This window comes from Phoenix dactylifera, chromosome 5 (assembly GCF_051530095.1).
Source record: "Phoenix dactylifera cultivar Ajwa chromosome 5, Ajwa_hap1_PhDact_Kaust_v1.1, whole genome shotgun sequence".
Taxonomy (NCBI): Eukaryota; Viridiplantae; Streptophyta; class Magnoliopsida; order Arecales; family Arecaceae; genus Phoenix; species Phoenix dactylifera.
Window position 1 is genome coordinate 37,511,534 of NC_143194.1, and position 12,913 is coordinate 37,524,446.

At 38.5% G+C, this 12,913-nt stretch overlaps 1 protein-coding gene across 2 annotated transcripts; it reads right to left on the reverse strand.

Annotated features, from left to right (window-relative positions):
• Window positions 1-5,490: 5,490 nt before the first annotated feature.
• Window positions 5,491-10,417, reverse strand: LOC103721329 (plant cysteine oxidase 2-like). Of its 2 annotated transcripts, none has more exons than XM_008811492.6 (5): window positions 10,098-10,417; window positions 8,398-8,516; window positions 8,114-8,273; window positions 7,737-7,958; window positions 5,491-6,386 (listed from the first exon to the last, which is right to left on the reverse strand). In XM_008811492.6, the coding sequence occupies exons 1-5, from the start codon at window positions 10,291-10,293 to the stop codon at window positions 6,265-6,267; spliced, it is 819 nt and encodes a 272-aa protein (XP_008809714.3). In that variant the 5' UTR covers window positions 10,294-10,417; the 3' UTR covers window positions 5,491-6,264. The 2 variants fall into 2 exon arrangements, with proteins under 2 accessions (XP_008809714.3, XP_008809715.3); XM_008811493.6 differs by having other exon boundaries at window positions 7,737-7,955; window positions 10,098-10,414.
• Window positions 10,418-12,913: the final 2,496 nt, after the last annotated feature.

The following is a 12,913-nucleotide window of genomic DNA, read 5'->3' on the forward strand; positions in this document are numbered from 1 at the left end:
CAACTTGTGATTACTTTTTATTCTTTACACCACTCTATAAACAAATGCTTCTATGCTAGGACTTTAGAAATTGAAGGATATATCAAATAGAATTAAGAAAGCTAATATCAGTACCACTAAACAATACCTAGAAAATAAATATCCCCGTCTCTAAGTTATTCATCGCATTGATATAAAAATGTATGATTTTTGTTGTACTAGTATGCTAAAATACATAGTAATGTATTTAATTGAGAATCCATCTTATTAATCATTATATATAATATAAATACATAATTAATAAATTTAATGTTTAGATTATAGTAAAATATGGTCTTATATCATTTTAATTATTAATTAAATAAATCAATTAGAGACTACCAGAATATGTAATTTTTGGCTTCTAAATATTTGTTATAGTGAGAGTCATAAAATATTGTGGATCTTTTGGTTGCATGCCTATTATTGATTTTATACTCAAGGGAGTCACGTCAACATCCCACAGAATTCGATTTTACTTTTCTATATATATATATATATATGCATGAGTAATTTTATGTTTGTTCGACTCTGATTTGGATGGAGCATGGATCTAAAACCTCAAAACCAGATCTGTCACGAAAATTTCAACAGGTCTAACTTTGGACCCATATCCAATCCCTTCATCACTGGAGTTGGCTGAAGTTTGGGTCGAGCCAAAATAGGTTTTGGGCTTGCAGGTGAAAGTCACATCATTTATACATTGTTATCAACAAGAAGGAGAAGAAGAAGAAGTCACAGCTGAGGCACATTTGATCAGAATCATTAGATCAATAAAGCATTTCATAGATTTGCCATATAAAATCTAGAAACCAGATCCAAAGATAGGAATGATCTGTTTGAGATGAGATGCGAATGATAGATATTTTGGTTGGGTGCCCAAACCAAGAATTAATCTTGTTGCAGGATCCACTTTTACTGGTGTAAACTCAGGTGTTTGGGGCATTATGATATTAGTTAATCTTGTTTTCAAGTTTCTATTGGCAATTAAAAAAGGAAAATCTTTCAGTATTTTAGATACCAGGATCTTCTAAGATAATTTGGAAGGAAAATACAAAAAAAAAAAAAAAAAAGATGAGGGAAAAAGTACCTAAAACTCGAATATGGTCCAAACTCCAATCATTTTGTGACAATATAGTAAGGATATCGTCTTCGAAATTTATCTTGCATAGAACTATGATATTGTAACAATATTTAGAAGATCAGACTTCCTTGCATAATCTTATCCGGCCCATTGGATGAGCATCACCAATTCACCATGTCCTTCGGTTCGGTCCCGGTTCATCACTGGGGACTCAATGCATTGGGCTGGGCTAATGACATCGGGCCACGGTTGCCCATGCCGCGTCATGAGGTCCATATCGAAAGAGTGCACGTCCCCACTGCGCTGAGGAGGCCCATGTGGTGATACCCAATTAATGCGATGATTTGATGGCCATTACTGTCCCAACAAAGGGGGCCCAATTAGTAGCATGTTATTTGACCCTATCAGCTGGGATGATCAACCCTGTCTAGACCTGCATGAATAATTTTATGATTTAACCTGTACATGGAGGCAAAACATCTGGATTAGTTCGCATGAAGACTTAGCACACAAGATAGATTAAAATCATCAAATCAATAACAAAAACCTTTCATCATTCGCTGATTTGGATACTTATGCAAAACTAAAAAATTCAAATAATATCTTTCGGACAGCCTTTTGAATGAGGTCCTACGTCATGACAAATAGTATCAGAACAAATCCGATTCATAGCTTATGCGGACTAAAAGATACTGCAGTACATGCTCATTGAAGCTAACCACGAGTTGATTGTGGTATTTATACTTAGATTTCATAGAATTTAAACTCTTAGTTTGGCGAGAATATCGGTGCTTAAATAGAGCAAGCATATAATGATCCGTACAAGTATGTGTTTAATCCTTTATCGGCTGTGCACTGGATAGATTTTGGATACTTATACAAAGCTAAAAAAATTAAATAATATCTTCTAACAAGTTTTTTCTGAATGTGGATCGGGTTGTGATAAATTTTTTATTCAGTCTCTTCCCGAACAATCTATCAATTTATATACTTTTTTGGCCGAGGTAAACAAGAAAGATGTAGTCAAAATAATACCATGAATAAGAGCTGTGCTATCACAATATAGGCAGACATCAACCTAGAAGAGATGCCCTTTTTTTGTTGTAATTTTCTATTGAAAAACAGAAATGAAAGAGGGACAAGAAAGAGTCTTACGAACTATACAATAGGTGCCTATATTTTTGGCAACACCCAACCAGTCCGAGGTTGTCATTTCCCATCCGAAAGATCAACCTTTCTCACATCTCGCATCACCTTTAGCTAGGAGTCAGCTGAATGCAACCTTGGAAATAGGAGATATGACACCAACCCCAGTGACAACAAAATTCTCGCACCAGATGACAGTTCTTTTCAAGCGAGACTTTTGTGATTCATGATAAACTGAAGCCGTTCTCACCTTGCTCGGAAATGACTTGATTACTAAAATCTACAGTATTTGCAATGCATTCCATGGCCCACGAGCAAGACCTTGTCTGCAACCAGTTCACATGACTGAGAGCAATAAAGAACAGGGGACATCACATGTCTCTATGACAAAGACAAACTGTGGGCAGCGAGGACAAGGGTTACATCGAGACCAGTTGGCCGCAGCAAAGCCACTTGCAATCTCTCAGTTAAGAATCATGAGCTGGTGCCTTGCTCGAGTCGATCATGCTGAGGTTCGATTTATGTTATGTCTTTTGGAATTGTCGAAGAGACAAGCCTTTTCTATGCCCATTTTTAAAAGATATGTCTCAGGGTTGTCATATGGCTTTGCGAGCCATTAATTTATCATCACCTTATTTTTCAGAACTGCTGAAAATTATTATAATTTTTTAGAATTTTGTATTTTTATAGAGAAGCTAATAATACTTTTGGTTAGATGGCAATGCGAGGATGGATCTATTTTATGAGCATTCATAGTTGATATATTTTTTTAATTTAATAATATTTTATTTTCTGACTCTCATGTATATATTTTTTATTTAATTTAAATTATCTGATTTACCAAAAAAATATATCTAAGAGTTGTGTTCTTATAAAAAATATTTTTTTTGTTAAAAGTTACATTCCTTCTAAAAAAATATCATCTCTTAATAAAATATCTCACTTTCTGAAAAAATACTCTTCGCAACGTATCTTTTGATTATTTATAAGTAAATAGCCATTTGAAAGCTATGCGGTCCCAAAGATAGAAATTTTAAGCCAGCATACTATTCTTCCACAAGTTGAGTACTATCCATTACTTTTTTTATTTTTAACAGCAACAGCTAAGTGCCACCTATTGGAATGGTATTTAATAGGTGACAAATAGAATAAGTCCAGAACACAGAAGTCCACGGTAAATTAGAGAAGTCGCTCTCGGCCATCCAAAATGATTCTGGTGGAAAAAGATGTTTGTTGAACTGAAGATTTAACTTCTCTTAATTGCAGTTGTTGTATATGCGTGGTAGCATTAATTCCATTTTCTTTGCAGCCCAAGTGTTGTTGATTGCTGGAAAAATTAGCTACATGTTTATAGCTAACGAGAAGATACTTAAAATTTTTAACTTAGAATTAGGAAGAAAATTAAGCATGAACAAAAGTATACTTCTGCGAAACAATCCGTCATCATTTTTGGTCATCCTTAAATTGATTACGTGGCTTTGCACGATTTTCAACTTGAGACGCTTGTATGGATCTCCTAAATTTTACTTGTTTAGAAAATTTTATATATCTAAAGTTTAAAGAATTATCCTTGAAAAACATTGTGTTTTTTTTGATGCAAAGGGAAGCAAAAAGAGCCACCCAGCTTTTATTGAAGATTAATCGTATTTACAAAAGAGATAAGAGGCAGAGATGAGTTACATTGTCAAAGGAGGAGAGGAATAGATGCTAAAAAAGAAACCAAATGGTTCCAAACTAAGTGTCTGATAATTAGGACATAAAATATTGACGCTCGTTAGAATAAGTAATGGAAGAAAGAACCTCATTCAGACTAACAAACATGAGCATTCATTGCCTATATGTTTCAAGCAATTTCACAAAGATTTCTAGGCCAACACTTCTTACTATACCAACCTCTTTTGAACATGAAGAGCTCTGTTTTGCTAATCTCAAGAGACCAAGCTGTTGTACCCCTTCCCACATCCAAATGGGACTTTTTTAAAATGCACCAGAGTCCAAAATAGCCACAAGCTCCAAATTTCACAGGAGAGTCTAACTTGAGAGAGTTTTTCAAATAGAAAATAGCCAATTTTCCACAACTAATTTTATACCACATCTGGTACCTCCTCTGAAACATAATACAATCTGCTGGAAGGCATAAGAGAACTGGACGGAGTCCTAATAGCAAACGAGTGCAGAACAAGAGTTGTAGCTGAGGAAACAAAGTTGCAATCCCTCAGTCATTGAAGAGACTAATTGCAGCTGAGGCATAGGTCGAAAGCAATGCTGATCTGTTCTGCATCTTCTTTCTTTTTCAGAACTGCATGACAGTTGAATAGTATGCAGGACATAATATGTTCCAATTTTATTTGATTTCTAAAAGGATATTTTAAAGAAGATATAGGTGGCTGAAAACTCCATCATATACAACCAAGGCAGAACCATGCTGACAAGAAAGAACAGGATCCTCTACTTGAGCAATCTGAAATGAGAGCATTCCCTAAAAAAAAAATCTAGCTGATTCAGTTCAACTATATTAGTCATCTACTAGCTTAGAGACAATATTCTTCACTTTGGACCAAATTCTTCCCAGCTCCATCTGTGTAATAGGATCGCATAGCCCCGACCAATCATTGAAAATTCTAAATCTCTTTGCAGTAATTGAGGCAATTGAAAACATTGTGTTTGAGTTGCATATATTTACTACTTGAGCACAATTTTTTTTTTTTCTGTGTCAATTGACAAGTAGCAGAGTATTAGGGTTTCAGATGGCCATTAAATCCTCATAAGGATTCACCTTCTTCCTCGTCCATCCACTGTTGGACCATCTATGCACATATCTAAAAGCACTCCAACCTCCATCACTCATCTTTTGCCCACATCTCAAAGCTAGTGGTGGATGATCCAACTAGGGACACAACTATGGATCTTGTTTTCGATCTAAAACACAAAGAGCTATAAGATTTAAAATTAGTGGACAAAGGATACTTTGGGAACCATGCAAGCATATGGATGATAGAGTTCGGAATGCTTTACAATCTGTGTAGAGCACCATCTGATAGTTGACATTGTGAAAGAAGATTAAATATTTTTTGGTGCGAAAGATACAGCCTGAACCCTGCAGTTTGCATGCCGAGCTGCACCAATTCAATCCACTCGGTAAAAATTATGGGCAATCCCACATAATATTCATTCAACAACATGAGTATAAATTAATATATGCTATCCAGAACAGAAAGCATTCGCTACTTGGGACTATAAAATGCGAGAAAGCCAAAGTAGACTCATCATTGAAGAGAAGCTAAGCTTATCCATTGAACAAGCAGCACAGCTACTTGCATAAAATATTAACTGAAAGGACATCTGGATTGCCCTCATCTTGTAAACCCAAGCTTCAGCAGCCTGCTTAGGTAATTAATTTTGAGAAACAACAAAAGCTCAATGAACTAAAGGTTTCACAGAGCTTCAGTAACCAGCGTAGCAATTTTTTTTCAAGACAGGTACAAAGGAATACTGATGCTAATGCCTGCACTTCCTCTGCTCTGTTTTCTGATTTTAGTCCTTCCTCAACAGAAGCGAGGTCATTAGTCTTCAGAAGGACAAGATACAGTGTACTAAAGGCTGTCAAATGTTTGAGAACAGCCAAGAGACATTTCAAAGCACTGGAGCTAAAACAAAGGGACCCTGTTCTCCGTCAACCCAAATCTTTTCAGTGCCCCGCAGGAATTCCAGGGACCAGGAGCAGCCAAAAAAAATAATATTTCAAGTGGATTAGAATCATAAAATAAACCCCCCAACACTGGAGCAAAACCAGGGACCTGCACAACCCCAAACCACGTTCCAATCTTTTTTCCCCCAGTGTTTGTACCATACCATTGTCCAAAAACATGAGTCCGAAATAAATAAGAAGAAAATGCTCAGAAACATAACAAATGAAAAGTATTAAAAACAAAAAAAGGCAGCCCCAGGTGAACTTGATCAAGAAAAAATATTGCAGTGGATAGATAAGAACTGAGAATTAATATGGCTCATTTTAATCAGCGCTCCACTATTCTCGGGCCCCTATATTTTGCCCCAACTACAATGAAGTCATCCGGTTTCTCTCTCGCTTCCAGCCAAGCGTAGCCCTCGTCCTCACCAGGCGCCACAACCGCAGCTCCTGAAATTCAGAGAATCCAGTAAGATCCTATCATCAAGTTGTTTGTTTCTCATGTTGATATAATGCATTTGTTTTTAATGAACTCCTACAGGAATGCCAAGGGATCCTTTCATCGTTTCTACCTAAGCAGGGAAGAGAAGTCATCATGGACGCTGAATCCATGTGGAAGGAGGTGGTGTTCTAACAACTTAATTTTGAAATGCTTCAAGACAAGAGAGATGGGAGTTTTCAAAAGCATGAACGACTTATCAACCAGGAGTTAGTTTAATATATGTGCAAACAAGGATTGTCCATAGCATAAAAACCTAGGCAACTACCCACTTGGGCAAACTGACTCCAAAGGTGTGAGGACCCGTGCGGACGTGTGTTTAGTCCGACATCGGTTATTCGTTGGGTAGATCTTGGGTACTTATATAGGATCAAGGAACCCAAATAATATCTTTCGGCTAACCATTTTGAGTGAGGTCCTGGGTTGTTACAAATGGTATCAAAGCGGACCCGGCCCATAACCTATGTGACTAGGGGACACTGCAGCACGAATTCATTGGGGCTGACCACGGATCAATCGTGAAATTTGTGATTTGATTTGAATAGATATGAACCCTTAGCCTGACGAGGACGTCAGGACTTGAATGGAGGGAGTCTGTGAGGACCCGTGCGGGCGTGTATTTAGTCCCACATCGGTTATTCGCTGGGTAGATCTTGGGTACTTATACAGGATCAAGGAACCCAAATAATATCTTCCGGCTAGCCATTTTGGGTGAGGTCCTGGATTGTTACAAAAGGAGTGCTAAAAAAGTGAGAAACTTAGCATGCAGAGCTTCAGGGAAAGGGTGTGCAAGTGTGGGGGGACTTGATGTTTTTTCTAAGGAAATGGTTTAATTTCTTGGGAACCATAGGACCTAACAGCAATATGGGAGGTCCCACACGTACGTTAGACAACTTTGATTAAGACCCGATGCTGACTAACTACTCCAACATGATCATTGAGTTTTGCTCGATAAAGATAGACACGAATGAACACAAAATTCCTGACCTTTTAGTTCAATTCCACATTCAAAAGATATCCTCAGGAAAGAGGTACAGAACGAGAATCACATGTACGTTGGCGAAAACAAAAATAGAGAGTGCTTAATATAATGACAGGTATGGCAACAGCAGCATGAAAAAAAATAATTATAATACCATCATTGCAATGTTGAAAAGGAATGGAATCAGAGACAATAAAATTTTCTTAATCATTTATACTTAAACATGCATGGCCCATGCTCAACTCCAAACAGGTCATATAAAAGAACGAGTTTCAAATGATTAAACATATGATAGAATAATAAAAAAAAAAAAACATACCGGGGAAAGTTGCATAAGGAAAGTCATTGTAATACGTGCAGTGTCTTCCTTCAGAGTCGGAATAAGGAGGACCGAGGACATCCAGCACTGCACAAGATGTCCTTGCAGTGAAACAGTGCATATTGCCTCCATCTGCAGGATAAAGTATCGAGGTCTCGCATGGTGCTGTAAAGATGGCATCGGTCTTGACCTTTGCCAAACGCGCTCCTGGGGGTCGTGCTGCTACGGAAAGGGTGTAAAGTTACTTGGCAAATAAAATTTCTGAGGATCAGAATGCAACCAGATACATTAAAAATGCACAAAAGATGGTGACAAGACAAGTATAATGATATATCATGAAATAAATATTACTGGAAGTCAGAAAAAGCCTTTATTACACTGTGCAGGGTTGATGACATCGTTGGAATCTTGAGGAATATCGACCCAGTCATACGACTTGATGTGCATGGAGCCAAAGAGAAGCTTGCTGAATACAGTCATGCCTGGGTGATTATGAAGTGGAATGACACCTGATGGAGGCAAACAGAAGATACCAATCTGAAGAAAAGCGAGCGAGCATATATAATGAGAGGCAGTTGAACAAGAGAAACGAGTAGAGGCATGCTGAGGGCATTTTAAACTACGACGAAAACAAATATATTCTCTCAATAATGTGATGTACCGAGAACTTATCACGCTCGTAAAGGTGTAGATATGTTATTCGGGGAGTTCCTCCGGACTCCTTGTTCCGAAAATATGGCATGTTTTCAGCTACACCAACATCTAATCCATTCATGTTATCTGCATAAAAGCAAACGTGGTTGCAATCATCAACAAAAGAAGATGCAAGTATCCATCAACAATAATGTGATAACAATATGTTTTTGAAATTCACCAATAAATAAACCTACTCATAATTGTAGTACGCTAAAAAATATTGCTTTGTTCCTATCGAAATGGTCCCATGAATGACTTGTGCAACAGTTTCAGTGGAACCAAATGTAGAAAACGATGCACAACGACTAAATGTAGAAAAAGATCAGAACGATAAGAGCACAAGCTAGCTAGCTCGTGACTTGATCACTGCTTTCACATGCATGCATAACGGTGAACATTTAGCATACACACATACAGATGCGAGAATTCATGTAATATAAGAAGTAACAGGTACAAGTTGCAAACTCATACAAACTACAAAGTTTGCAAAAAAAAAAGCGTTGAAAAAGTATAGAACGTACAAATAACGCAACGATATGTTAGAACGGGTAGATTTTGAAAGGTCTGCCTCAAGGGTCCCCGCTGTCTTCCATTAATCCATGTACCAGAACTTCATTCCAAGGTGCCCAATAGGTCCCATCTCTCAAATTTTGGCATGGTTTTAAAATTTTCAGTAACTAATATAAGCTTCTGCTGGTGAGCTATTACTCCTCTCTTTTTCCTGTTCATACACGAGCTCCAACTTTCTAAGCTATAACTAGTGGACCTACCATGTAGTGCTTTAAAAAGGTAAGACACACAATACATGTTGTCCTCTAATGCCCATGGAAGTTCTTATCATAACGAACAAGCCTTCGACATGTACCATCGAACAAGGAGAACAACAATGATCTGTGGCTTTCTTTCTAAAGTTGTTCGTGCATCGAGTAGTCAATAAAACATTGCATATGATCATGCAATTAAATTCGTGCTAGTGTTACAAGGGGAATGGCATGAGTTAGAATCAACAAGGATACATTGCGAATCAGGTGAAGCTCTAAAACATTACCTAATAGTCAATAAGGTAAGCTTTCTCTCAACGATTGTTGTATCTTAATCCTTAATTTATTGCCTGGGAGAAACCAAATACTAGCGAAAGGAAGCAAGAGGAGCGATCACTCCAAGGTATATATAACGTCCTCCAATGTAATGTTTTCATGTGAAAGGCAATGGGGGTGGAGGAGGTAATTATAAAGTTTAAATGGATATAGTGAGTTAGATATCTTAAAATAGCCTTGAAATTTTTTCTTAAGCAACGAAAAACGAAGATAGAAAATAATAAATAATATGCACTAAATGATCCTTAAATCTGTTGCTCGCCATCAAAACAGATTCTTTAAGCAACAAAGCAATCCAAACTCAGGATCCAGATCCAATTGAGAGCCCAAAAAATATAATTTGCATGGAAATAGATGGAGAGAAATATATGATAAATAACACGCTTGCATCCAATTCACCAAATTTAAACCAGCAAAGTTGATGCAAAACTCATGTAGATCTTATCATATTTCATACGCAAATGCAATACTTAGAACTATAGATATTACTCCAACGGTGGACACGTTTAGCACTAAGCCACTGCTAAAAATCCCAACTTGCATATCGGACGAGGGAGCAGCAACGTACCGAGAACGAACCGGAGCCGATCGACGTCCTCCGGCGACGGCACGGTACCGGCCTGGCCGTCGGCAAACACCTCCTTGCAGGTCTCGAACAGCGTCTGGACTCGCATCGTCATCGAGCCCGACCTTCTTCGGCGCTTCGTGCTCCTCTCCGGCGACGGCCTCCTCCTCTCCGACGCCAACCTGCCCTCCACCCTCATCAAGGACGAACAACCCCGGCCCAAGGAACGGCGTAAAAGCTAGGATTTTTAAGACCCGAGCAGAAGACTGCCGTCTCAGTCTAACGGCAGGAAATTGAGGAGGTGAGTTACTTAGTTTTTATAGACACACACACACACACACACACACACACTCACATATATATATATATATATATATATATATATACACACATATATATTATTCTTATATAAATGATTTAGTTTAATAAATTGAATCCTTTTGAGTGGATTCCTCCTGGAGAAGAGGGGGAAGTGGGGACGGGGACGTGGAATCCTGTTGAGGGAGGATGGAGATGTCGGGGGTATAAAAGTGGAGATGGGATTGGTTTTGGTGGGGGAACGCGGCAATACCACCATTTGTTTGGAGAGAAACCAGGGGCCATGGCAAGGGAGGTTCTCCACCTTCCTGTGGGCTACTGCAAACAGCCTTTGGTAATCTAGATCCTCTTTTATCACCTCCTTTCCTTTTTTTTTTTTTTTCTCCTCACCTCTCTGACTTTTTCTTTCTTCCTTCCTCCTTTTGTTTTCTTTCAAGTCTATCCACGTGGATTAATACAAATCCAATAGCAGACTATAATACTTAATTGCCATGAGATCAATTTAATCTAGATACTCACATGTTGAAGGTGATGTTGTGGAAGAATACAAGCCTTCCTTTGGGAGTATCATTTATTTTGTCACCTTTAATTGCTATGACCGTTTGGAGCGCACAGAGAGTTTTAAGATATTTTATGAGCTAAAGTATGGTTCTAGGGCACAAGTTAGGGTGCTTGGCTCGAGGGGATTCTCCATTCAAGACATTGTTTCTAAGATATAGGAATTGGATATGACCGGATCTTGTACGCGTAAACCAGGAGGCAGCTTATCAATGGGCGTTGCTGGCCAAACCACTCCTGGGAGCTTGGGATCCAAACAACTGGCGTGATGCAGTTTTTTCATCATCATGATATGAGCAATATTTTAATATACACTAATTGCCCACGCAACAGTGTTTGGATTTTTTTTTGGCTTACATTAGATTTGCCCATATGTCCCCTACGTGATTCATATCGGCGTTGAGAACCCCGCACTTGATAAAGACTTGTTAGGTTGGTGAGAAGAATTTTTGGTGGCTGAAATATTTTTACAAAACTAGTATTTTTTTAAAAGACTTGTTAGGTTGGTGATAAACCGCGTCGTGACTTAAATAAAAGAATATGTGAGAATTCATACGGACGTGTATTTAGTCCCGCATTGGTTATTCACTGGTAGATCTTGGATACTTATATAAGATTAAAAAATCCAAATAATAACTTCCGGCTAGCCATTTTGGATAAGATCCTAGATTGTTATACTGGATATATGATGTTTTAAAAAATAGTTTTTGTATATTTAGTTGATTATAAAAAAAGTATATTTTATAGTAGCTTATGTTTGGTTGAGCATTTATTTTTTAAAAAATTATATAAAATATATATTATGCCTTTAATAGAGGAAAATATGACACTTTTGAAGAAAAAAAATCCAATTTTCAGCCAGTAAAAATTAAACTTTTCTAGATCATACATGGATTTTCTTTTTCTATGAAATATAGAAATCTTATTGTAAAACCCAGCAAACTGAGCCCGGTCCACTTAATCGGCCCAGTTATCTTAGTCCACTTGTTGTGCATGTACCTAGAGGGAAGAGACTTCCGATTGGAGTCTTCTTCCTTCCCTGAAATCACCAAATGGGATCCAACTCTAAGTCGGATTCTGCTCGTGCTAAGCCTATTTAGAGGCCCTTCCTGACTCTTCTCTCACCCTCACCGAAGAACCGGCCTCGATTGGAGCTCACCGTCGGCGTTTCTTTTGATTCTTCACTCTGAGTGCTGATCCCTTTCTCATCATTGTCGCAGCCAATCCTCACCGAGAAACTAGACAAAAATCTAGCCCCCTTGAGCTACCCTTTCTCTCTTTCTTTTGGGGTCATTGGAAGACCTGATTAGGCCGGTGACCGCCGGATTTTTGATGAAAAAGGGTGATGTCTTATTTTTCCTATTTCGGTAGGCCGACCCCAGTTTTTCTTGATTCCGGTTGTTTCCGTCATCAGTCTCGCCAAGGGCTCTCTTCGGTTCTCCGAGGTGGCTTGTGGCCATGACCGGGACTCCGGCAGCCGAGATGCCTCTATTCCATGATTTAAGGAATCGGAACCCCTATTTTTTTAATGGTTTGGTGATCGTGGGTCCCTTGACCCCAGGCACCACCGCAACCACCTTTTTTTCTCTTCCTTCTTCCTTTTTTCCTCTCTATCTTAGTGTTTTCTCTCTCTAGTTGATTCAAAAAAGTTTGGGTGAAAGGGACAGGTGCGTAGTTGTCACGACCCCCGCCCCGTTCCCGGCGGGCCGCCGCGACGGTCCTAGGGTGCGGGTAGGCATAAGGCCACCAGCCACCACGTAGAACCCTATTACCTATCAATCATTAATAAATTCTGAAAATTTTGGCATGATGCATGCACAAAATGATCACCTTTCCTATGGTGACCTGTCAGGATTATCTCATTACATACAACAACGCTACCTGTCAGAGCAGCAATCACATAATCTGTCACATAATAAACCTGGACAATATATAGCAATACA